At 43.5% G+C, this 24,359-nt stretch overlaps 4 protein-coding genes across 43 annotated transcripts in view; 2 read left to right on the forward strand and 2 right to left on the reverse strand.

Annotated features, from left to right (window-relative positions):
- NDUFS3 (NADH:ubiquinone oxidoreductase core subunit S3) overlaps positions 1-2,697 on the reverse strand; it is an 18,886-nt gene extending 16,189 nt beyond the window's left edge. The window contains exons 1-2 of the mRNA XM_070759758.1: positions 2,513-2,697; positions 1,374-1,436 (exon numbers count right to left, since the gene is read on the reverse strand). Of these exons, the coding sequence (XP_070615859.1) occupies positions 1,374-1,436; positions 2,513-2,555 (106 nt within the window). The 5' untranslated portion in view covers positions 2,556-2,697. The remainder of the gene's footprint in view (positions 1-1,373; positions 1,437-2,512) is intronic.
- On the forward strand, positions 2,663-15,609 carry KBTBD4 (kelch repeat and BTB domain containing 4). The gene is made up of 4 exons (XM_070759380.1): positions 2,663-2,915; positions 4,490-5,134; positions 13,027-13,133; positions 14,133-15,609. The coding sequence occupies exons 1-4, from the start codon at positions 2,897-2,899 to the stop codon at positions 14,991-14,993; spliced, it is 1,632 nt and encodes a 543-aa protein (XP_070615481.1). The 5' UTR covers positions 2,663-2,896; the 3' UTR covers positions 14,994-15,609.
- Positions 15,581-23,808, reverse strand: PTPMT1 (protein tyrosine phosphatase mitochondrial 1). Of its 2 annotated transcripts, XM_070759738.1 has the most exons (4): positions 23,450-23,806; positions 17,620-17,700; positions 16,244-16,435; positions 15,581-16,039 (listed from the first exon to the last, which is right to left on the reverse strand). In XM_070759738.1, the coding sequence occupies exons 1-4, from the start codon at positions 23,777-23,779 to the stop codon at positions 15,830-15,832; spliced, it is 813 nt and encodes a 270-aa protein (XP_070615839.1). In that variant the 5' UTR covers positions 23,780-23,806; the 3' UTR covers positions 15,581-15,829. The 2 variants fall into 2 exon arrangements, with proteins under 2 accessions (XP_070615839.1, XP_070615847.1); XM_070759746.1 differs by lacking the exon at positions 17,620-17,700 and having other exon boundaries at positions 15,743-16,039; positions 23,450-23,808.
- CELF1 (CUGBP Elav-like family member 1) overlaps positions 23,770-24,359 on the forward strand; it is a 59,668-nt gene continuing 59,078 nt past the window's right edge. For 16 of the 39 annotated variants that reach the window (XM_070759558.1, XM_070759587.1, XM_070759628.1 and 13 more), the window contains exon 1: positions 23,924-24,037. The gene's annotated coding sequence lies outside the window, so the exon portion shown is untranslated. Of the gene's footprint in view, positions 24,038-24,359 lie in introns of all 39 variants that reach the window. The other 23 variants (XM_070759392.1, XM_070759470.1, XM_070759541.1 and 20 more) reach the window with 14 other exon arrangements.

Here is a 24,359-nt window from a genome sequence, read left to right on the forward strand (position 1 = left end):
TGTATTATAAGGAGACCCATGCCATCAGAGCAGTAGTGGGTTTCTCTTATGTTTGCCCCTGGTTCGGAAGCGGCACTTTGCGTGCACACAATGTTTCCGCACATGGGCAGAAGCTTCTGCGCAGAACATTTTTGATGATGTCCAGGCGGAAGGGTGGAGTCTCCTGCAGTCGCCGCTACTGGTTCGCCCAAACCAGTAGCAACCCATCACTGCATCAGACACAGCCAACGGCTCCAAGTCCAAGTTCCCTTTACTTATTGCAGAGGTGAACCCTGAGAATTTTCTCAAATGATGTTCAAGCAGAAGTAATCATTTTGAAGGAAAAATAGTACCTTTATGTACTACCATGCAAAATGTCAAAAGTAGTATTTCTGAATTTGATAACTGATTATTGTATTGAATAATTAATACAACAGCCAAAGAACAAGTTACATTGCAAAAAATGTAATGTGTTGATCAGCAGCTAGTTTGATGCAAATTATGCCAACTTTATCTGTTCCATCATCTTTAATGATAGCTCCATACGGAGTACCTTGCACTAATATAACCATCTAACCACAGGTCAGTGGCACCTTAATCAGAGCCTTCACCCACTGTACTACCAGATACTCCAAGTCCAGAAACCTTGAAGGAGAATACAATCTTATCCAGAGGTCTCACTGAAACCAAATTAGAGCCAATATGTTTCAGTAATTCCTTTGTTCAGTAATTCCATCCTCAATCTTTTATAGCCTGCAGAATTTTTTTTAAAAAAGCAATTAAAATATTAAAAATAACTGCTAAAAAGACAAGTAATTATTTTTCTTGATGAGATAATCTCCTATTTGAATAAATTGAATAAATAAATATTTTTTAAAAAAAACCTGGCCACAAATTATAACATAAAGTCTTGCAATGATTGAAAGTCAAATGTACTAGCATAAAAGAAAGGAACTAATGATTCCATTCTAGGATGTCCATATATTGTTGGATTACAAATTCCACAATCCCTAGTAACAATGAAAGGAATTGTTGGGAAAGAAAAAAAATTAAATGAGGACCCGGATTGTGGGGGCAATATGCTGGTTCTGTTAAAAAGTGCTATTGTTAACACGTTGTAAGCCGCCCTGAGTCCAAGGAGAAGGGCGGCATAAAAATCGAATAAATAGATAAATAATAAATAAATAAATTACAGTCCAGCAATATCTTAACATTTAGAATTAGGGAAACACTGCAGCGTTAACAGGATCTTAAGCATGAATTAGATTGAGTATTTTGGGATTCCTTTAGCCAATCAAACAATGAATATTCTAGATGCATTGAAATATATTGCTGATCTACCTAAACTATCCATATTGAAAATGGTGCTTGAATATTAAGTAAATCAGACTTACGCCTAGTTTCAGAAGATTTTCCTTCAAATCGCGTCTGCAATAGGACTGCAGGGCGCCCAGCAGCTACAAAATTGAAAAGAAAATTCTATAAATTTTTATAATTTACGTATTGGTAATATACATATAGATATAACATAGTTTATATACATTATTTTATTATTTATTTATTTATTTTGTCAAGTACGTATTACTAGTATACAAAGATATAACAATATTTATATATATGATATTGGTGCTAATAATAGAGAAACATTAGGACAGGGCCAGTAGGCATGCTGGTGCACTGAGGTCAACAGTGGATAGTCTAAGAGTGAAGTTTTGGGGGGTTAGGTGATGATACTACAGTATCAGGTAGTGAGTTCCATGCATTACCTAATCAGTTGCTAAAATCATATTTCCTACATTTGAGTTTGGAGCGGTTTACTTTGAGTTTGTATCTATTGTGTGCTTGTGTATTGTTGTGGTTGAAGCTGAATAAGATAGGTCCTGATAAGAGGGAACATTAGGACAGGAATGGTAGGCATAATAAACGAATTATGTAATTATCATCACAATTGGTGCACAATTGGAAGTTGACCAAATTTTTAACGGTGGGATTTAAATTGTTTTTAAATTGGTTTTTAGAGGTTTTAATGCTATTTATAGGTTTCAATTTTTCTTGTGAGCCGCCTAGAGTCCCTCGGGAGATGGGTGGAATACAAATCAAAACAAACCAAATCAAGCAGTACGTTTATTTGGGATAGACACCATATTCTCAACTGCGAAAGGTTAAAACGGCAGACAAATGTAACTTTGGGAACCGGAGAACAAAAGAAATCGACAGAACAAGGAAGAGACACTACAGTGAAGCTCATGTTCATAATAGAAAGACGCGTTTGCTCTCACTACGGTAGGTACAGTGAACTGTCCATGGCTCCCTCTTTACAGAATCATGGGAACTGTAGTTTTGATGAGGGAGTTGTCAACACTCTAATCGCCTTAGCGAACTACATTACCCGGCAACCCTTGGGAAGAAGGGGGGGAAAGACATGTCCTCCAGAAATAACAATCAATGCCCTTCTACCAATAGTACTAATAACCAACGTTGTCCCACCGGCGAAGAGAAACTTCACCCAATTAAGGCAATTAAGCGAGATTACCTCTCAGCCCGACCCGGGCTAGCCCTCGGACTGCCGCGAGCATCCCCACCGCCTCGAGAAAGCCCGATCCGCCGGCCCACGGGTTTTTTTTCAAGGACTTCAATACCCCTCCATCGTGCGCTTGCGCGGCGTCGGCGCCTTCCTCCGATTGGCCCGACGGAGAGGAAGTCTCGCGACCAAAGGCTGTAGGGCGCTCCCACCCGCAGAAAAGCCAATCCGCGCGCCTAAACGGTCAAAAGATGATCCGGAAATGAAAGCCGCGCGCGGCTCGGGCGATCGCCGAGAGCTGGCTTCCGGGAACGCTCATCACCAAATCGGAAAGCGCAGCGGCTCCTCCTGTTGTACCTCACCACCGATCCCTCCGCGCGATCCCGAGACGGCAGAATGAAGGGGGGAATCGCAAGTAAGACCCGCCGTTGGCCGAAACCGGGGCGGTTGAGGGGGCGGGAGGGTTCGGTAGCCGTCCGCGGGTGGGGCGGGACGCGAATTGTGCGAAGCGGCGGCATGTCGGCGCTGTTGCGGAAGATGGGTTATTAGGCAAAGCCCGTCCCGCGCAGTTGAAGAAAGTCTCGCGAGACTTGGGCTCGTCGGGTTGAGGAGAGGGATTAGCTGGGGCTGCTCAGGAGTGATCACCTCAGCTTAGTGTGATTTCATGGCTTTGGCTGTCGTTTGTTTACGTGATAATACACACAACACCCCGCACAGAAACTAAACTAAAGCCTATTTTGGAGATCACGAGTTCTTAGTTCTCTTACTTTTAAAACAAGGTCTTCAAACTTGTGGACTTCAACTCCCAGAATTCTCCAGCCAGCAATGCTAAAGCTATGCTAGCTGGAGAATTCTGGAACTTGAAGTCCATACAAGTCTTAAAGTTGCCAAATTTAAAGACCTCTATTCTAAGAGACTGCATAGGATTGGATAGTTTCTAATTCACCAATACTTTATCCTCTTATTCCTTTTTTTCTTCTGTTGCTTCATGGTTTACTACCTACAGTGTTAAGAAGAAAAAAAAGGAATGCTTTTAAAAGTCCTCAGAGAGGGGCGGCATACAAATCTAATTAATAAATATAAATAAATAGTTTGATTACCATATAATATTAAGATGTTTGCTTAACACATCAAAGCATGCTTTAGTGGATTTGCGTTGTATATTGAGCGGCAAAGTACCCATGTTTTTTAGCCCACAGTGGATGTGGCTTAAATATGTTTACAGTTATGAAATTATCCCTGCATGTATTTTGCAGATTGCAAAACGAACACCCTAAAAACAGAATTTATTTCAAGGCTGTTTATTTATTGATTGATTGGTTGGTTGGTTGGTTGGTCTTGTAAGCCAGTAGATTTTAGCATATGCAACTATGCATAAAATTCAGCATTCATTGGGCTTGATTTTGTATTGTATTTTATATACTGAAAATGTAACTGGTGATCTCTGTGATAGAATTATGAAAGAAACACAAAATTTCCTGCCAATTACATGAACTTCTTACTGAAGACACTTGTCTGAGTTATTTCTCATGAACTCATGAACATAGCTAAGTCCTATTTTTTGTTTTGGTATTTACTTGTTTTATTTTAGCTTTTTTTAATGTAAAAAGCAGTACAGTATACACATTAAAGTCTATTTAACATCTACTTCATTAAATATGCTATTTAGTGATTACTATTAAACCTAAGTGGTGTCTTTTGAGATACCTCAAAAGCTTATAAAGCTTTTTTAAAATTTATAATTAAAATAAAGCTTATTTATAAAATAAAACTTTTATAAGCTTTTATTATGTATTATGTGCTGCGTAAAAAAATGATTCCTGTTGCAGTTGTAAAAAAATCGCAGAAATCATTATCCAATAATTAACTCTTACACAGTAAGATACATTTTTCCTCTTCCCAAATTGTATTTTAAGTAAATTTAACATTAAGTTGCTTTACTTAAGGCACTAAACACCAGAAGAATTCCCAATGTCTATTGAATTTCAGATTACTGGAGGTTAAATCACGGCAACAACATGGACTCACTGGAAGAGACAGGAGGTTCCTCAACGGGGGATACTGGAAATTCCTCAAATGAGGAAAACTATTTTATGAATTATACCTTCAGTGATCGTTCACATTCCAGCCGTGTGGCCCGAGGAATTATGAAGTTGTGCCTTGAAGATGAGCTCTTTGCTGATGTCACCATTTCTGTAGAAGGCAAAGAATTCCAACTACACCGCCTAGTCCTTTCAGCCCAAAGCTGTTTTTTTCGTTCTATGTTCACTTCCAACCTTAAGGAGGCACACAACCGTGTCATTGAGTTACAAGATGTTAGTGAGAGTGTCTTTCAACTTGTGGTAGACTATATTTACCATGGGACTGTGAAATTACGGGCAGAATATTTGCAGGAGACGTATGAAGCAGCAGATATGTACCAGCTAACTTCTCTTTTTGAGGAATGTTCTCGTTTCTTGGCTCGAACAGTGCAAGTGAAAAATTGTTTGCAGATTATGTGGTTGGCTGATCAGCATAGCGATGTAGAGCTCTACACAACGGCCAAACATTGTGCTAAATCATACTTAGCACAGCTTCAGGAAACAGAGGAGTTTCTGCACGTTCCTCTTCGTTTCCTAACAGACATTGTCTCAGGTAAGTCAGTTGCTAAGATCTATGATGATAATGATTGCTTTGCAACTCATTTTTAATATATTTATTACTCTGGTTCATGGCTTAATTCAGGTTCAGGCTCCATTTTGGGGATAGATAAAGATTTATTTAAACTGGCATGTCAATACAGGATCAAAAGAAATGCCTCCCCCTTGTTTCTCCTCAACCTTTTTTTAGCTATCAGTGCCATCAACAACTGTGTCTTCTGCAATGTTTGCTGTGGAAAAATTGACTAGGTTCACGCATTGCATACACATCTTTGGGGGAGACTGCAATATGTGACACCAGTCATTGTGGTTTTGCATAAAGTGTAAACTGGGCAAGTGTTTTGTAAACAAAGGATAATTTTAAAATTCCAATTTTGCACAACATTTGAACTCTGTATTATGGAGATTCTTAAAAATAGAGGTGGTAGTAGGTGAGGTAAACTATTTTACAATTTTGATTCTGGCTACTTGCTTTTGAGCATTAGATAACTCTTTTTTTTAAAAAAAAACCAGAAGATAGCAGACAAAGAACCGAGGTGGCACAGCAGGTAGAGTGCAGTACTACAGGCCACTAAAACTGACTGCTAGATCTGTAGGTCAGTGGTTCAAATCTCATCACCAGCTCAAGGTTGACTCAGCCTTCCATCCTTCCGAGGTGGGTAAAATGAGGACCCAGATTGTGGGGGCAATATGCTGGCTCTGCTTTAAAAAAGCGCTATTGCTAACATGTTGTAAGCCGCTCTGAGTCTAAGGAGAAGGGCGGCATAAAATAAAATAAAAATAAATATTGCTGTGTTTACACATTGTCTGATTGCCCTGCATTTGTATAAGTCAAATCCTGTATAAAATTTACTTTGAACTTTCATTGTTCAATAGTTCATTGCCTAGAACAATTAGTGTAATTAGAATAAAGTCCATTAGAAAAACAAGTATGTTGCTCCCTTATTATTTCTAGGTCCATTTAAAAAGGGCTTTGGCAGAAGCAGATCATCTGGATCTATTTCAGTTGGGTTTTATGACAAGTTACTTTACTGAGATTATGTTGATTATGCCAGCAAGATTGAGAGGTTGATGGTGTATTGGTCAGAACCCTCCATCTCTCAGTGGCTGTTGGTAACAAGCAGGAGAAGCATGAGCATATTACATGCTAGTGGTATTTTTACATGGACTTCAATTGTATTTTTAAAACTTTTATTTGTCCTGTTTCAGAACAGTGTCTATTTACAGCAGAGTTCTGTAAATAGCTGAATAGTTTATTAGTTCTGATGAGCTGAATAGTTTATGAAGTAAATAAAGATGCTAAATAAAGATGCTGCTATGACATTTATAACCTTAAACTGTTTGGGTTCTGTTTAAGCCTATCTATATATTAAGTCCATTATAGAGATTTCCTATCAGTTACAATCTAAGAAACTAAATTTCAGAGAAAGCTTATTGGCATAAGTAAAATTTTATGTAACTTCATGTGTCCTTTTTTGGAGTTGTGTAATTCTTTTTTAACATTGGTTCGTTATTTTTATGATTTTTCTTTTTAATAGAAGAGTATGTATAGCTCGCTGCAAATTCTGAGCAGCACTTATAGCTCTGAGTTTGGTGTTTGCTTGCAGACATTTCATTATCCAATTACATAACATCTTTGGTGCAAATAAGTGTGGGGTTTGCTCCCTGTTTATATACACTGCTTAAAAAAATTAAAAGGAACACTTAAACAACACAGTATAACTCCAAGTAAATCAAACACTGATTGACAATCAATTTCACATGTTGTTGTGCACATTCAACTTTGTACAGAACAAAGTATTCAATGAGAATATTTCATTCATTCAGATCTAGGATGTGTTATTTGAGTGTTCCCTTTATTTTATTGAGCAGTATACATTAGCTTACTATGCCATTTTTAGCAGAGATGTGAGCAAATCCCACAATTAATTGCATTGATGTTATTTAGCTGAATAATGAAATGTCTGCAAAGAAACAACTATGCTCAGAACAAGCAAGCAATCCATTTTTCTTTTTGTTTTATTTTTTTTCTTAGCTATGTCAAACCTCACCATAAACATGGCATGTAAGCATTTATGATGAAATATTATATGCAAATTCTAATAGAGGCATTAGAAGTTTTGAAAAGCTTTATAAAGTACAGTGGTACCTCTACTTAAGAACTTAATTCGTTCCATGACCAGGTTCTTAAGTAGAAAAGTTTGTAAGTAGAAGCAATTTTTTCCATAGGAATCAATGTAAAAGCAAATAATGTGTGCAAATCCATTAGGAAAGAAATAAAAGCTCGGAATTTGGGTGGGAGGAGGAGGAGGAAGAAGAGGAGGAGGAGGACAGTCGCTGCCAAAGAAAGAAGGTGAGGAGGGGAATCAAAAAAAATCCAAAACTTTAAGGCTTAAAAAAAAAGAGGGTCTCTGAGGCGGCGAGGAGGAGCACGTGCCTCCCATACACCCGGCGCAAGGCTGCCTCCCGTACATTGCACCAGAGAGAGAAACCCAGGCGGGTGAAAGAGGGGAACCTCCTGCTCCTTTGACCAAAAGGCGGCTGCTGCTGCTGCTGCTACCGGCTTCCTCTTCTTTCCCATGCTGAAGGGCTCCCCTCTCCTCTCGCTCGCGTTGTAGCTGGCGCCTTTCCTTCACTGTGGTGACTCCTCAGTTTGGCTGAAGCAGAGTTGATCCAGCCGGAGCGAAGCGCTCCCTTTTGCCTTTCCATGCCCAGACACTCCAGTAGGCAACCTTACGCCAGGTGTATGGGAGGCAGCGCGAGGGAGTCACCACAGTGAAGTGGTTTATTCCCTCTCCAAGTGCCCAGAGAAAGGAAAATGCTCAGTTCACTCTGGGCTGCCCAGAGCGAAGGGAGCGTTTCTTTTCTCTGGGCGCTGGCAGAGGTTCATTCCCTCTCCAAGCTCCCAGAGAAAGGAAAATGTTTCATTCACTCTGGACTGCCAAAGCTTCCTTAAGCGCCACCGAAAGGCTCCTCTGGCAGCCCAGAAAAGCCCAAGATGGCTGGGATTAAAGGGGGAATGGCAGGAAATTGGCTAGGCCTTCGTGCCGCTCTCAAATTTCTTGGGAAATTTTTCCGGGCTCGGGTTTTTAAGTAGAAAATGGTTCTTAAGAAGAGGCAAAAAAATCTTGAACACCCGGTTCTTATCTAGAAAACTTCTTAAGTAGAGGCGTTCTTAGGTAGAGGTACCACTGTACATGAAAACTAACTTTACCCTATAGCAGGGGTCGACAAAGTTGTTCAGAATCTAGGAGCCAGCCAAAAAATTTAGGAGCCAGAATTTTTTTTAAGCAAACTTGGTTTTTTGCCGAGTCTCCACCTGACATCGCTTTCACCCCCTCTGTCTCCTCCTTCCTCTCTCATCTCTTTCCTTCCTCTCCCTCCCTTTCTCTCTTTCCTTTCTCTCCCTTTCTGTCTATCCTTTCTATCTCTCACCCCTTCTCCCTCTTTCATTCCCTTTCTCTCCCTCCCTTTCTCTCTCATTCCTTTCTCTCCCTCTTTCCTTCCTATCTCTCTTTCTTTTTCTCCCTCCTTCATATCTTCTTTCTCTCCCCCTTCCTCCCTCTTTCCTTTCTCCCCCTCCCTTTCTCTTCCTTTTTCTCTATCCTTTCTACTTCTTACTCTTTCTTTCTCTCCCTCCTTCATTCAATTTTCTCTCCCTCCCTTTCTCTCCCTTTCTCTCTCTTTCCTTTCTCTCCCTCCCTTTCTCTTCCTTTTTCTCTATCCTTTCTACTTCTTACTCTTTCTTTCTCTCCCTCCTTCATTCAATTTTCTCTCCCTCCCTTTCTCTCCCTTTCTCTCTCTTTCCTTTCTCTCCCTCCCTTTCTCTTCCTTTTTCTCTATCCTTTCTACTTCTTACTCTTTCTTTCTCTCCCTCCTTCATTCAATTTTCTCTCCCCCCCTTCCTCCCTCTTTCCTTTCTCTCCCTCCCTTTCTCTTCCTTTTTCTCTATCCTTTCTACTTCTTACTCTTTCTTTCTCTCCCTCCTTCATTCAATTTTCTCTCCCCCCCTTCCTCCCTCTTTCCTTTCTCCCCCTCCCTTTCTCTTCCTTTTTCTCTATCCTTTCTGCTTCTTACTCTTTCTTTCTCTCCCTCCTTCATTCAATTTTCTCTCCCTCCCTTACTCTCTCTTTCCTTTCTCTCCCTCCCTTGTTCTCCCCTGGGGCTGCCTGTGCCTGCCCTGCACCACCCAACACGGACGGACAGCCCCCGGTCGTCGGTTCGTCGCCCCCCACCCCCCCACGGAGGGAGATCAGGCTGGCGAGGGCGGTAGAACTACGTCACCAGCCACTGGAGGGAGATCGGGCTGGCGGGGGCGGCGAATCCACCTCCCCAGCCGCGCGGAGGGAAATCCGGTAGGCGGGCGGGTGGCCGCGGCTCCCTGCGCGCCCCTGGAAAAGCGTACAGGGAACGGTGCCCGGGGCCGCTTTAGCCGCCCCCCGCTCCCCCCGCCATCTCCCCGCGACTGCCTGTGCCGCTGCAGCCGCGGCCCCCCCCCCCCCGCTCCCACCGCCAGTGCCGACAAGGAACCTTCAGCTGGGCGGGCGCTGCCGTGCCGGTGCCTCCGACCTCCCGGTTCCTGCTTGATGCCGCGGTTTCTGGCGCTCTCCTGCTGGGCTCCAAAGAAGGAAGGCGGGAAAAAGGCGCGAAGAATGGAGCTCTCCTTCCTGCCTGCCTTCTTTGGGACCCAGCAGGAGAGCGCCAGAAACCCCGGCATCGGGCAGGAGCGGAGAGGTCAGAGGCACCGCAGCGCCCTGCCCAGGCAGCTCTAGGCGCCAGACAACATTTTCTAGGCGCCACTGGCGACCAGGCGCCTGGGTTTGTCGAACCTTGCCCTATAGGTAGCTTATTTATAGCGAGTATACAACATTTAAAGTTTTCCTTACATCTAGACTAGTGACTCTTCTTAAACTGAAATCTTTTAAATAGCACTGACTTTTACAGCCATTGATTTTCCTGGTTGTAATTAGATCAGCCAAACAACAGACCTTTCCACAATAGTGTCTTATACTGATGATTACATTGTGAAATCTGGAGCCACATCTAACAATGGACCTTATTATAGTAAAATTGCCGTATTTTTCGCTCTATAAGACGCACCTGCTGATAAGACGCACCTAGATTTTAGAGGAGGAAAATAGAAAAAAAATATTTTGAGCCAAAAAGTAGGCTAAAATATTTATTACAATAACACTGCCCTAGGGGAATTGGGAAAATATACAAACAAGCAACATCTCACTTGGATCATTTTGATGTTAAATATAATTGACTTTCTACTAAAGCTCAGATACAAGGGTAAATAATAACTTGTATGACAATGCCAGGCAGCATCTTACATAAAGTAGCTAGCAGCTATCACTGTTAAAAGAGAATTTAATGAGTTTCAATCTCCTGGGCTAGATTAACTACACTTTGTAATACAGTAGAAACTTAATAATAGTCTCGCTAAAACTTTGGGTTTTTTTCTTCCTTTCAGCAAATTTTTGAGAAGTGGAGGAAGTCAAATATCTGGGGATTTGCAAACTAATCAATCTGACACGTCTGAAAAAACTATAGTACAGAGAGAGAGAGAGAGATCTTGAAAACTGCAATAGTAGTTCACAACCTGGATATGGATAAAACTCTGAAATTTAGGAAATTTCACAGAATAACTTGTTAGACAACATAAAGAAGAATCTTGCCAAAATAGGCAGTACAGTAGAACCTCGACATGAGGGCGCCCGGTTGGACGCAGCGCGGGCCCACGCACCGGGAGCGAGAGAGCGAGCAAGCGAGCGGGCGGGGGGGTTGTCCTCCAGTCCCAGAGGCGCTCGTGGGGCAGAGAATCATCCCGGGCGAGCCGCTCCGCCCGAGCCACAACGGGCCGCGGGTGGGCGAGCTTCGCTCCTGCTGCATCTGCCCGGAACGTCGGACTCGGAGGGGCGACTTCTCCGGCGCGGGGCGGGGGCGCTTCTGCTCGGCCTGCTCCTGCGGGCGAGGAAGAGGTCGGCGGCGGCTGCTCTCCGGGGCGAAAGCGCTTTTGGGGCGAGCCCGCGGGCTCCCGGCCAGGCCTTTAGGCGAGTGGGGGGGGGGGGGCTGTCGAGGCTGATCCTGCAGGCGGGAGGGCCCAGCGGCCTGCGCTGCCAAATCCCCGGACGGGCAGCTGGGCGGACAGGGGGCTGCTTCGGCTCCTCACCCCTCCTGCAGCGGTGCGCGTTACCTGCCCCTCCCCCGCCCGCCTCCGAGGGGAGGCCCCTAGTTTCTTCTTCCCCCGCGGGAGCCTCTCTGGATGCTTTGCGGCGCGGGACCCCCTGCCTCCCCCGGTGTTGCGGGCTCTTTTCTATTCCGAAATGCCCGCAGCCAGCGAAGCGCCTCTCCGCTCGCCAAGTGCCGCTTTGCTGCTTGCCTTCCGCCTTCCTTCCCGCTGATGCAGAGCGGCTTCCGAAGCGACGCGAAGACGGGTGAAGGTGGCTGGGCCGCTGACAGGGACAGGCGGCAAGCGCTCAGAGGGGGCACAGCCTGGAGCGAGACTTGGCCTCCGTTGCGGCTGCTTTTTGGGCTTGCGCCGCCCCCCCCCCCTCCCTGCCTGCATCTTCGCTCCATAAGACGCTGCTGATTTTTCAACCTACTTTGGGAGGGAAAAAACTGCGTCTTATGGAGCGAAAAATACGGTACCATGCATAGCATTGTACAGTGATACCTCGTCTTATGAACCCCTCATCATACGAAGTTTTTGAGATACGAACCCGGGGTTTAAGATTTTTTTAGCCTCTTCTTCCAAAATATTTTCACCTTATGAACCCGCCGCCGCCACTGGGATGCCCCGCCTCCGGACTTCCGTTGCCAGGCGAAGGCTCCCCTCGTTGGGAAACCCCACATCCCAACCTTCTGTTGCCAGCGAAGCGCCCATTTTCGTGCTGGTGGGATTCCCCTGAGGCTCCCCTCCATGGGAAACCCCACCTCTGGACTTTTGCATTTTTGCGATGCTGCAGGGGAATCCCAGCATCGCAAAAATGGGCACTTCACTAGCAACGGTGCGGTTTCCCAGTGAGGGAAGCCTCAGTGAAATTGCAGCATCGCAAATGCTGAGGCTTCCCTCGCTGGGAAACCCCACTTCTGTTGCCAGCCGAAGCGCCCGTTTTCGCGCTGGTGGGATTCCCCTGCAAGATCGCAAAATCTGGAGGTAGGGTTTCCCATGGAGGGGAGCCTCAGGGGACTCCCACCAGCGTGAAAATGGGTGCTTCACTGGCAACGGAAGGTCCAGAGGTCCGGTTTCCCAATGAAGGAAGCCTCAGCAAAATCGCGCTGGTGGGATTTCCCTGCTGGGATTCCCCTGCAGCATTGCAAAAACGCGGAAGTCCGGAGGTGGGGTTTCCCATGGAGGGGAGCCTCAGGGGAATCCCACCAGCGCGAAAATGGGTGCTTCGGCTGGCAAAAGGGGTGAATTTTGGGCTTGCACGCATTAATCGCTTTTCCATTGATTCCTATGAGAAACATTGTTTCGTCTTACGAACCTTTCACCTTACGAACTTCGTCCTGGTACCAATTAAGTTCGTAAGACAATGTATCACTGTATTAACTTGAAAGTGCATGTTGATAATAATTAATTCGATGAACTACAACAAAAAATTTGAAACTCTGAAAATACCCAATCAAAATAAAAATCTGGTATTTGAACAAGAGTGCAAGGGGAATGTAATGTGCGTCTTTAGCTAGTGTTGAGTCACATTTCCAAGGTGAGTCACACATTCATTCGGTGGTCCTCATTGGGAAATAGAGCAGATTCTTGAGTAAGATACGAACTATAATATTCAAAGGCAATTTAAATAGATGGAAAAGGATCTGAGATTACTTGTTCTAGCCATTTTTACAAGAGTGTGTGTTTGGTTTACCTCTGTAATCATTCAGATGGGATCCCCTGCTCTCAGAATCCTACAGCTGCAATAGAAACCTGGATTGACTTCAATAAAGAAGAGCGGGCAGGTTTCTTAGAGTTACTGCAATCAAGCTTAAAGGTAGAGACATGTGTTCCCCGTATTGTATCTGCCCATCCCATAAGATTTGAGTTCAGACTCTGTGTCCCCCTTCTTTGCTCAAGAATTGCCAACTGCAGAAGTGCCTTAGATTGCTTTTTTTCCTTCTTTAGGAATAATATTCACTGAAATATCACCATTTCTTTTCAGCTTTTAAATACTTGGTTCTTCCAATGAGATTGGAACTGTATGATTAATTCCTCTAAAGCAGTGATTTTCAACCTTTTTTGAGCCGCGGCACATTTTTTACATTTACAAAATCCTGGGGCACATCGCCAACCAAAACGACACTCTAACACTAGTGGTGGCAACATTTACTTCCAGTCCTGACCAGGATTAGAAATCAGGACCATGGGGAGGAGTAACTGCTTCAACTACTCGCCGTGGTCACACAATGACAAGTGTGCGGCAGCCCGAGCGGGGACCCTCCTGTGTGGATGAGAGGTGGCCTGCTATTGGTTCATCGTTAGTGGTCGGGATGAATCCTAGAAGGTGATTGGTCAGTGGGCGTTCCCTGTGCCTCCACTCTTTCTGATGCTGATAGCTGGAGGGATTGTGAGAGGAATGTTCAGATGGAGGAGGCAGGCCAGATAAATGGCCTCCATGGGCCGTATCTGGTACGCGGGCCATAGTTTGGGGACCTATGTTTAATTTCCCCATGGCACACTGGTTGAAAAAAACTGATCTAAAGTATGAAAAGCATCAATCTTGGATATGTACAGTATTTCCGGTCCTAGACACATGGTTTTATTTATTTGTGTCCCACCTTTTATTATTTTTACAAATAAGGTGGCAAACATATCCAACACACTTTCCTTTTATTTCTTCCATAGTAACCCTGTGAGGTGAATTGGGCTGAGAGAGACCCAGCTGGCTTTCATAGCTAAGGCGGGACTTGTACTCACTGTCTTTTGCTTTCTAGCCTAACGCTTTTGACTAATGTATGCAAGGCTAACAAAAGTTCCCTTTCTTCCTTATTAGGAAATTGGAGAGAAAGTTCATATCTATCTGATTGGAAAGGAATCCTCTCGTACACATTCCCTTGCTGTCTCTTTGCACTGTGCTGATGACGACTCCATCAGTGTTAGCGGCCAGAACAGTTTATGCCACCAGATCACTGCAGCCTGCAAGCACGGTGGTGATCTCTACGTCGTTGGAGGGTCCATTCCACGGCGCATGTGGAAGTGCAACAACACTACAATAGACTGGGAGTGGTGTGCTCCCCTGCCCCGAGACAGGCTTCAACATACTCTGGTTTCTGTGCTCCACAAGGATGCAATCTATTCACTGGGCGGCAAAACATTGCAAGACATCCTCTCCAATGCCATCATATACTACAAAGTGAAAGACAATGTGTGGACAGAAACAAGCCAGCTGGAAGTAGCAGTGTCTGGGGCTGCGGGCGTGAATCTCAAGGGTGTCATTTACTTGTTGGGTGGTGAAGAGAATGATGCTGATTTTTTTACTAAACCCTCCCGGCTGATTCAGTGCTATGACACTAAAACAGAGAAGTGTTATGTGAAGCCTTATGTGTTACCCTTTGCAGGGTGCATGCATGCTGCTGTGTACAAGGACTTGGTGTTCATAGTAGCGCAGGGAGATTCTCTTTTGTGCTATAATCCCCTGCTGGATAGCTTTACTCGGCTCTGCTTGGCAGACGCTTGGAGTTCAGTCCCATCCCCTTGGAAAATCGCCAGTTGCAATGGTAACATTTACATCTTCCGAGACTGTTACAAAAAGGGAGATGCCAGCACTTTCAAACTCAATCCAGTCACCTCTGTGGTAACTGTCACCCGTGGCCTCAAAGTGCTACTTACAAATTTGCAGTTTGTGTTGGCTTGAAAACCAGGATACTGTATTTCAGTGCCAGGACAATGGAAACATCACATTCAGTATGTCAGAGAGATGTGTAGATCCTTATAGCTGTTTTCTTGAGGCTGATCATAGTATTTTAGAGAGGTTTCCTACTTTTCACAAAGATCAACATCTTAGCTGTATACTTATTTTCACTAGCACTTAATTAGTGAATCTGGGTTATGGCTGAATTATTGTTAGCCTTGCTTTTCCTACTGGTCAGCTTCTTGCCTCCCAAAGTCAAGTTGTGAACCCATTTCTAGCAGCAATCCTAAATAGCCAAACTCTACTAGACTCTACTAAGCCATCTAGAGTTAGTGCACATGCTGTGAACGTCACAATTTTTGAAATGTATCTCACCAATAAGTGATTTCCTATAAAGTCCTTCTAATTAGAACTGCAGAAGACAACTTTTGAGGTAGAATTATTTTAAGTAATACATATTTCAGATTTCTTGTTTTTTCTAGGACAAGAAGGTGTTGCTGTTAATACCAATAGCAAAATTACCCCTGACATCATTGAACTGAATCATTAGGTGTCAATCCCACTTATACTGTAAGAACGTTGGGTACAAATCTCAATAAAGGCCTTTACTGGAACAGCACCATGATTTCATAATATTTTATAGCTGAGAGAGAAAAGCATTGTCAAGAAGTCCCAAGCAGCTATTCTAAAATAAATACAGACAGTATAAAAGGGAAAGTATGCTCACCTATCGATTGCAAAGCAGGCAGTAATTAAAACTCTTATTCTACAAGAATAGAAACACTTATTACTTGTCCTTAAACAATGAATTAGGAATCAGATGTTTTCAGAGGAGAATCCTATATTTTCAGTGAATTTCTGTCTCTTTGCTGATTCTGTGGTAGTTGGTGTTTTGTATCTGTTGGCTTCTTCTGTGACTCTGCAAGATTTTCATCAGTTACAGTCTTATGAAAATCCTCTAATAAATCCATCTGTTTACGACGAACAATGATATGAGGACGAATCTTAGCAATGACTTCAATTGCTTCCTGAGGAGTCCAGTGATGGACCTATAAGAGGCCACAAAATCCAAATGTAATTTCTATTTATTGTTAAACTACAGCAGTATATTTCAGCATTATAATTGGGAAGCACCTAGCAAGATAAAATTCTGCAAGTCCCTTCCATTAAGTGAATCATGTTTTGAACAGTGTATTCTTACTCAGTTATTTTGTCATTCCATTTTTGACCTGTTCATCAAAAAATATTCTTACCTGAATTAAATAAGCAGCAACCATAGTGGCACTGCGAGAGCGTCCGGCTTTGCAGTGCACATAGACACTGTTTCCACATTCACGATGTTTCAATACAAACTTGACACCTTTCTGAAGATTTTCTAGCGAAGGGATTCCAGTCAAGTCCACAGTGCTAAGACGCATTTGTTCTACACCCATTTCCTCCCATTCCTGTAATTAACCCCAAAAATAAGAATTAAGATTGAAGGACAAACTGTAAAACTGATGATATACACCGCCCAGAGTCACTTTGAGATAGGTGGCCATATAAATTTAATTAAACGTTCTAGAACAGCACATGACTATTCCAACATAATTAAAATCTCATTGAGGAAGACTTCAAAAATAGGCTAATAAATAAAGCTGGAACATTAGATGATACCATGAAGTAAATTAATAGATGTGAGTATAATATCGTAAATTAAGGCAGCAATCAGATCAAGTACCTTATAAAGCAGAAAGTTTTGGATCAGTGAAAGTCCTGCCTAATCCTACATGTGTTACATGGCGATCAACCAGATGAATTGGGAACTTACCATGTTTCCCCAAAAATAAGACCCTGTCTTATATATATATTTTGAATCCTGATATTAGCACTTGGCCTTCTTGTCATGCACTCCGAGTCTTTGGAGAGGGGCGGCATACAAATCTAATAAATAAAAATAATAATAATAAAAGCCCGCTTGGGCTTATTATCAGGGGATGTTGTTATTTTTGGGGAAACGGTAACAGCAGTGAACATGGGGTCACTACTGCTCCCAAACAGTGTTTCACTTAGAAGGCACTATAAAGCCAGCAAGTTTAAAGCCATGCATCTAATAGCTGTGTATTAACATGTTGCATAAAGATGGGGGTTTTTTTCTTTTACTGGTATTGGATTTCAGTGAATGATAGACAAAAGAAAATTTGACACCATGCATGATTTTGTACACTCCTATCATGCTTTTTAAGCAAGAAAAAAAGGCACACTGTTTTAATTATTTGTAGTAAATCTTGTGTAGTGTCAATTTATTCTTTTGTCCACCTTTTAACCTCATAATGGTGTGTAAAATTGAGGGAGTCTCCCAGCACTTGATTTGCATTCAGCACATCAAACTTAATTGGCCTCCTGGGATAAATCCTTTTGATTTTCCTATCCCAAATTATTTGTTCCTTACAAATCTTTACCAGAAAAAAAATATATAACCAAACCTTGGCTTTTTTGCAAACATGGTCAGGACATTGCTATGTCAGTTATTAAACCATATTGTTTCTTCACAAAGAATTGATGCTCTGTACTTGGGTTTTTACTCTGTTACGCTGATAGTTAGTTACATCCTTTTAGTGATATACTGGTGATGATGAGTGGAATTTACCTCTGGGGTGTAGCATAGGAAGCGAGTTTCATACTCTTCATTCATGGTGATTACTCCTCGGATATTCTCTTGTTCTATCAACTGCAAGAAGAACCAATTTACAGCATGCCCAAATGTTCTAAATGTGCTTTAGTTTATATCCAACTTGCATTCTCCATATGTAATGTTAACAGTTCCAAGAATTCTTAATTAAGCTCTAAACTGGCTAGGAAGTTGGCAAGTTATAGCCAACAATTTGTAAGGTATCAGAGAATATCAGCTTTTTCATTGGTCATGCTCTACAATAAAAAAAAAAGTCAAGTTCAGGTTTTGGTGACTACATGGATACATCCGTACAGGTTTTTAAATATAGTATTGAAGTGGCTTAAAATGATTTTTTCTGGGACTGTTGTTTATTTTTCTAGTTTATTACATGTTAAAATTCCATAACAAGTTCCCGTCCAAATACTAATCAGGTCCAATCCATCTATGCACGGTTTCCCAGTTCAGATAATTATTACTGTCCACTTAAGACTTCTCTTTTTCCCTATGACTATAAAAAAAATGAAATAGGAGGTTAAGAAGTCTTCTTTTAAAAGTACTGGTAGTCCTCGACCAAAATTGAGCCCAAAATTTATGTTGCTAAAAGAGAAATTTGTTAAGTGTATTTTGCTCCATTTTACGACTTTTCTTGCCATGTTTGTTTAGTGAATCGCTGCAGTTGTTAAATTAGTAACACAGTTGTTAAGTGTATCTGGCTTCCTGACTGACTGTTGTCAGATCATCACAAAAAGTAATCATATGACACTGGGATATTGGCAATCGTCATAAATGTGATTTACTTGTCAAGCGTGACCATATGATCATGCGGATGCTGCAATGGTTGTAAGTATGAAAAATGGTCACAAGTCACTTTTTTCAATTCTGTTGTAACTTTGAACGGTCACTAAATGAACTGCTGTAAGTTGAGGACTACCTGTATGCTTTTAGTGAGGCTTCTTGTTTTTCAACAAGTAAAGCAAACTGAGATGACTAAAGTCAGTAAATCAGTTCCATTATGTTTCAACATCTCCGGGGTGGTATCTTATATGGCATGGAAGAACATCTACAGCTAGAATGAAACTGCTCAGATGTGTCCCTCGCTTACTCTTTAGAGCAAGGGCGTCAAACTTGATTTCATTGAGGATTGCATCAGGGTTCTGTTTGATCTCGGAAGGTTGGAGGTGGTGTTGGGGTGTAGCCAGGGTGTTCATTTGACACAGGCTCAAGAAGTATTTTCGCCCTTTCCATTCAAAATACCTATTCCAGGCAAAAGGAGATTTACTTTCTGGCACAAATAGTCTCAATTCCATAATGTAGAGATTAAAGACATGTAGATTCCCCAGCTGCTATGAGGCTTGACTCTTGTAGAGGAGCAGAGCATAAATGAATTGACAATTTCTCCAGATGTCTCTAAAAACTGCCTGCCCAACAGTCTATCAATCTTTGTTACTATCTAGGCCCTAGAGGACTTAATATTAGTAATAATTTACAAAATTGCTATACCATCCAATTCTCAATTACCCTGGATATTATTATTATTATTATTATTATTATTATTATTATTATTATTTAGATTTGTATGCCACCCTTCTCTGAAAACCCAGGGCAATCACAGGTAAAAGGTTAAGATGGCGAACTCAGTAATATGAGGGGGGTCTCTCTCTCTCATCAAAGACCTGGATGAAGAGCCAGGTGGTTTTAGCCCTTCTGAACAACAGCCATCCAGATCTTGGAGAGTACCTAGTTCTAGTTGGCAAATGCTGCTAAAGACAAGGTGAACAAGGTATTGTGCCCTGCAGCACTCTGCTAGCCAAAATGGCCTGTGGAAATTGATTTATCTTCTAATGAAGTGTTTCCCAACCTTGGCAGCTTGAAGATATTTGGACTTCAATTCCCAGGGAGTTGAAGTCCAGATATCTTCAAGTTGCCAAGGTTGGGAAACACTGTTTTAATGAGCTTCTATTTAGAAAACAATTTGAAAGATGACATAGACACTTCACTGGATTGGGGCCTAGTCAGTTTTGACACAACTGTATTTATGTTATTATGCTGCCACCAAATGATTTAGACACAATCTTGGAGGGGGAAAAAAAGAACAAATGTTAAATGAATCAAATGTGAAAAATTAGATCAGCTTCAGGAGGCAGAGTCTCAAGGCTTAGATAAAATACTTATCTCAGCAGTTCCAAGCTTAGCATCTGGTTCTCCTTATCTGGATTTAGAAGCTAGGCATGGTTAAGCCTGGTTAATATTTGGGTCGAAATATGGGATGGGGGGAATAATCCAATCATGGAGGGTACCTAGTTCTGGTTGGCAGATGCTGCTAAAGTGAAGGTGAAGAGGTTATCAGCTAGCAGAGTGCTGTAGAACGCCATGGAGGAAAAAATGGGCCGCAAGGGTACTCTCTATGGCAGTGATGGCGAACCTTTTTGGCACTGAGTGCCCAAAGCAGAATTACCCTGCTTGTGTGCGCGCCGGAGCACTGGAAACTCAAAGACTGGCTGGTGCATGCACGCCTGGTGTTTGGCTGTTTTTGGCCATTTGGAGGCTGTTTTTTGGGGCCATTTTCAAGTCTTTTTCAGGCTGTTTTTGGCCCCAGGAACGGCCCCAAAATGTCTGGAAAATGGCCTGGAAAACAGCCCATTTTCAGGCTTTTTCAGCCTGAAAATGGTCCTCAAAAGGCTGGAAAATCACCTGTTTTTTGGCAGTGTTTAAGCAGTTTTTCACTGCAGTGAAGACCAGCTGGCGACGGCGCTGGTGCCCACACAGAGGGTTTGGCATGCCACCTCTTGCACACTGCTCTATGGCAGTTATGGCAAACCTATGGCATGGGTGCCACAGGTGGCACACAGCCATACCTGCTGGCATGCGAGCCATTACCCTAACTCAGCTCCAATGTGCATGTGTGTGCCGGACAGCTGATTTTCAGCTTGCCCGGAGGCTCTGGGAGGGCATTTTCAGCTTCCGGAGAGTCTTTGGGGGGATGGGGAGGGCATTTTTGCCTCTGGAGCCTGGGTAAGGCGAGAAACGGGCCTACTGGGCCTGCCAGAATTTGGGAAATGTGCTGTTTTAGGGTGTATAGGGTGTTCAGCAGAAGGCCATTTTCACTATCCCCAGGCATTGAATTATGGGTGTGGGCACCCACGCATGCATAATAGCATGGGCACTGCTATCACTGCTGTATGGCCTTCCCGCGGCCCATTTTGGCCAGCAGACGCACCATGTGCTGGTCCTTTGATATTTCCAGGCCGGCCCACAGGCCAGATCTAAGCAGCCCACAGTCAACAGACCTTGAGTGTGACACCCCTGCTTTAAAGGAAACAACAAAAACCAAGTCATAGTTTAATACTCTGCACAGCCTAGCCCCAGATAATGCATGAATATACAGGTAGTTCTTGACTTACGACCACAATTGAGCCCAAAATTTATGTCGCTATGTTGAGAAATTTGTTTATGTGTAGCTCGCCCCACTGTATGAGTTTTCTTGCCATGTTTGTTAAGTGAATCCCTGCAGTTGTTAAATTTAGTAACATGGTTATTCAGGGAATGTGACTTCCCCATTGGCTTTGCTTGTCAGAAGGTCACAAAAGAGGATCAAATGACCCTGGAAAAGTGCAATTGTCATAAACATGAATCTGGATTGCATGACCATGGGGATGCTGGGACAGTTGTAAGTGTGAAAAATGGTCCCAAATCAATTTTTTTCAGCGTTGTGTTGAAACTTCAAATGGTCCCTAAATGAATTGTTGTTAGTCGAGAACTAACTATACAGGAAAAAGCCTTTCAAATGAAATTTGTGAATTAACGCTTATCATCTTATCTTGGTGTTACAGATTTGGGTTAATTGTCAAGGTTCCAGGTAACATCCAAATTTAAATCAGAGTCCAAGTCAAGGCATTCCTCAAAGTTTCAATTTATTTCTGTAGCCATCCTGGCACCTACACCGGGGAACCCAAATCTGAGCTTCCCACCCAGTTGAAAGTTCATCTGCCTTGCCCCCCTTCCGCCCCGCCAAACTTGCAACATTGCCCACTCAGGTTGTACCAGCGTGGCAACTCCCTCCGCTTCCGCCCAGGTGGTGAACATATGATGGCCTTGAACCTCTCAAAATAATGCTTTGTGGCTGTATCTGCTCACTCATGAAATCACCCCTCCCAGGTTCCCATAAACATCAGGTCTTCTACAGATAGTGTGGCAAGCCGTTTATTTATCACCAACTTCTCCACTGGCTTGACGGGGTCCCCAAAACCTGGTCTGTGGGCAGGCAGTGCGCTGTACAAACATGGCAAGCCCCATTCCATGGGATTGAATAGAATAGAATTCTTTATTGGCCAAGTGTGATTGGACACACAAAGATTTTGTGTTTGGTGCATATGCTTTCAGTATACATAAAAGAAAAGATACATTTGTCAAGAATCATGAGATACAACACTTAATGATTGTCATAGGGGTCAAATAAGCAATGAAGAAACATTAATAAAAACCTTAAGAATACACACAACAAGTTATAGTCATCATACATCCTACATTTCATTCCATGGGATGTAGGAACATTTATTTATTTTATTGGATTTGTATGCTGCCCCTCTCCAGAGACTCGGGGTGGCTAACAGCGACAATAAAACAGTGTACAATAGTAATTTGGTATTGATGATTAAAAATCAATTAATATAAAAACCAAACATACATACATACATACCATGCATAGAATTGTAAAGGCCTAGGGGGAAAGAGGGGAAAAAAACCTCTTTGCAGAGAGAGATGTTCAAATATAACGGAACTGATTTACTGTGTTTAGTCATCTCATTTCAGTTTGCTTGTTAGTTATTGGAGGTAGCCCACAAAGAACTGGTTCCTGATGGCCAAAAGGTTGGAGGCCACCGTTATAGAGAGTAAACCAGAGGCTCTCAACCTGTGGCCCGTGGGCCCCTTGGGTGGGGCATGTCATCACGGCTCCACCCCAAAGGCCTGAAGAAATGAGCCTTGGTGGCACAGTGGTTAGAGTGCAGTACCGCAAGCTGCTTCTAACACTGCTGACTGTAGTTCACCAGTTCAAATCTCACCACCGGCTCAAGGTTGACTCAGCCCTCCATCCTATGGATAAAATGAGGACCCAGATTATTGGGGGCAATATGCTGATTCAGGACCGACACAGACTTCAGAGGATAATCAGAACTGCAGAAAAAACAATTGCTGCCAACTTGCCTTCCATTGAGGACCTGTATACTGCACCAGTCAAAAAGAGGGTGGGGAAAATATTTACAGACCCCTCATATCCTGGACATAAACTGTTTCAACTCCTACCCTCAAAACGTTGCTACAGAGCCCTGCATACCAAGAGAACTAGACACAAGAACAGTTTTTCCCAGAACGCCATCACTTTGCTAAACAAATAATTCCCTCAACACTGTCAAACTTTTTACTAAGTCTGCACTTCTATTTCTACTAGTTTTTTCTCATCATTCCTATCATCCTTTTCCTCCCACTTAGGACTGCATGACTGTAACTTTTTGCTTGTATCCTAAGATTTTTATTAATATTGACTGTTTCCTCATTGCTTTTTTGACCCCTATGACAATCATTAAGTGTTGTACCACATGATTCTTGACAAATGTATCTTTTTCTTTTATGTACACTGAGAGCATATGCACCAAGACAAATTCCTTGTGTGTCTAATCACACTTGGCCAATAAAGAATTCTATTCTATTCTATTCTATTCTTAGAGAGGACTTTAAAAGCACTATGAAGCGGTATATAAGTCTAAATGCTAATGCTATTGCTATCCCGCAGACCCTTCATTTTCGTTACCTGGCGGCAGCGTCCCCGCAGCGGAAGGGCCCCCAACACTACCGCGCGGTCGATGCGGCTGAACCACGGCCGTCGTGAGCCAGGCAGCTGCGCCCGCACCAGCGTGTACAACAGAGTCGGGTAGTAAAAGAGACGGGCGACCCCGGGACCCAAAGCGGCGGAGATCACCATGCTCAGATCGGGCTTAGGCGGTCGGGGCTGCTGCGAAGTGTCTTTAGGGAAGCTCATGACACGACGCCGGGGACGAGCATCAAGGCAGCACCAGCCGCCCGAGGAGAACTGGAATCGGGCGCCCTTCCTTGGCTCTGGGAACCAGCCGAGCGCGTTCATTCAATAAACAGAGGAGGGGGGAAGGGACGCGAAACACCGCGCTTGCGCAGTTCGGCTTGTTTTTTCTATTCCTTTCCCCCTTTTTCGCGCGCCTCGATGGTCTCTCCCGGAAGTGCCGCCATCTTGCGAAACCCGGCCTGAGGCGGAGAGAGGCGAGCGAGCGAGTGAGCGCGGGCGGATCCCTCTGGGGCAGGCGAGGGCGGTGGCCGCCAGGAGGAGCCCGGGGAAGGGCAGGGAAGGAACAGCGAGCAACTGACGGTGAGTGTGTGCTCGGGTCTCTTTTGCAACGTTGGCCGACTGGCCTGGTATCTCCCGTTTTTTTTTAAAAAAAAGAACGGCTTCTCCTTTTCTATTCTAGCCGGGGGGCTCGCTTGCTTATCCGAACCGCTTGGCTCGGGGTGAAGGGGGGGGGGAAGGGGTTGGGAGGGGGGAGGAACAGCTGGCTGCTTGCCCCCTCCCCCACCCACCCACCATGTTCTGAGCGTAGGTGCTTTGAGCACGACGCCCACCCCGTCTTAGCCAGCGCGAGTGTCCAAAAGGCACATTTAGGAAGGTATGTAAGGAGCCCCTCTGTGTATGC

Source organism: Erythrolamprus reginae, chromosome 1 (assembly GCF_031021105.1).
Source record: "Erythrolamprus reginae isolate rEryReg1 chromosome 1, rEryReg1.hap1, whole genome shotgun sequence".
In the NCBI taxonomy this organism is placed as follows: Eukaryota; Metazoa; Chordata; class Lepidosauria; order Squamata; family Dipsadidae; genus Erythrolamprus; species Erythrolamprus reginae.

What these genes read in the sequence shown, in the direction of transcription:
- KBTBD4 (XM_070759380.1), top strand. An exon ending in CCTAACAGACATTGTCTCAG is followed by an intron (nt 5,135 to 13,026) that starts GTAAGTCAGTTG and finishes GTAATCATTCAG; the next exon opens with ATGGGATCCCCTGCTCTCAG. An exon ending in TACTGCAATCAAGCTTAAAG is followed by an intron (nt 13,134 to 14,132) that starts GTAGAGACATGT and finishes CTTCCTTATTAG; the next exon opens with GAAATTGGAGAGAAAGTTCA.
- PTPMT1 (XM_070759738.1), bottom strand. Translation starts at nt 23,779, where the DNA reads ATGAACGCGCTCGGCTGGTTCCCAGAGCCAAGGAAGGGCGCCCGATTC. An exon ending in TGCGGGGACGCTGCCGCCAG is followed by an intron (nt 17,701 to 23,449) that starts GTAACGAAAATG and finishes TTCTTCTTGCAG; the next exon opens with TTGATAGAACAAGAGAATAT. An exon ending in TCCTATGCTACACCCCAGAG is followed by an intron (nt 16,436 to 17,619) that starts GTAAATTCCACT and finishes GGTTAATTACAG; the next exon opens with GAATGGGAGGAAATGGGTGT.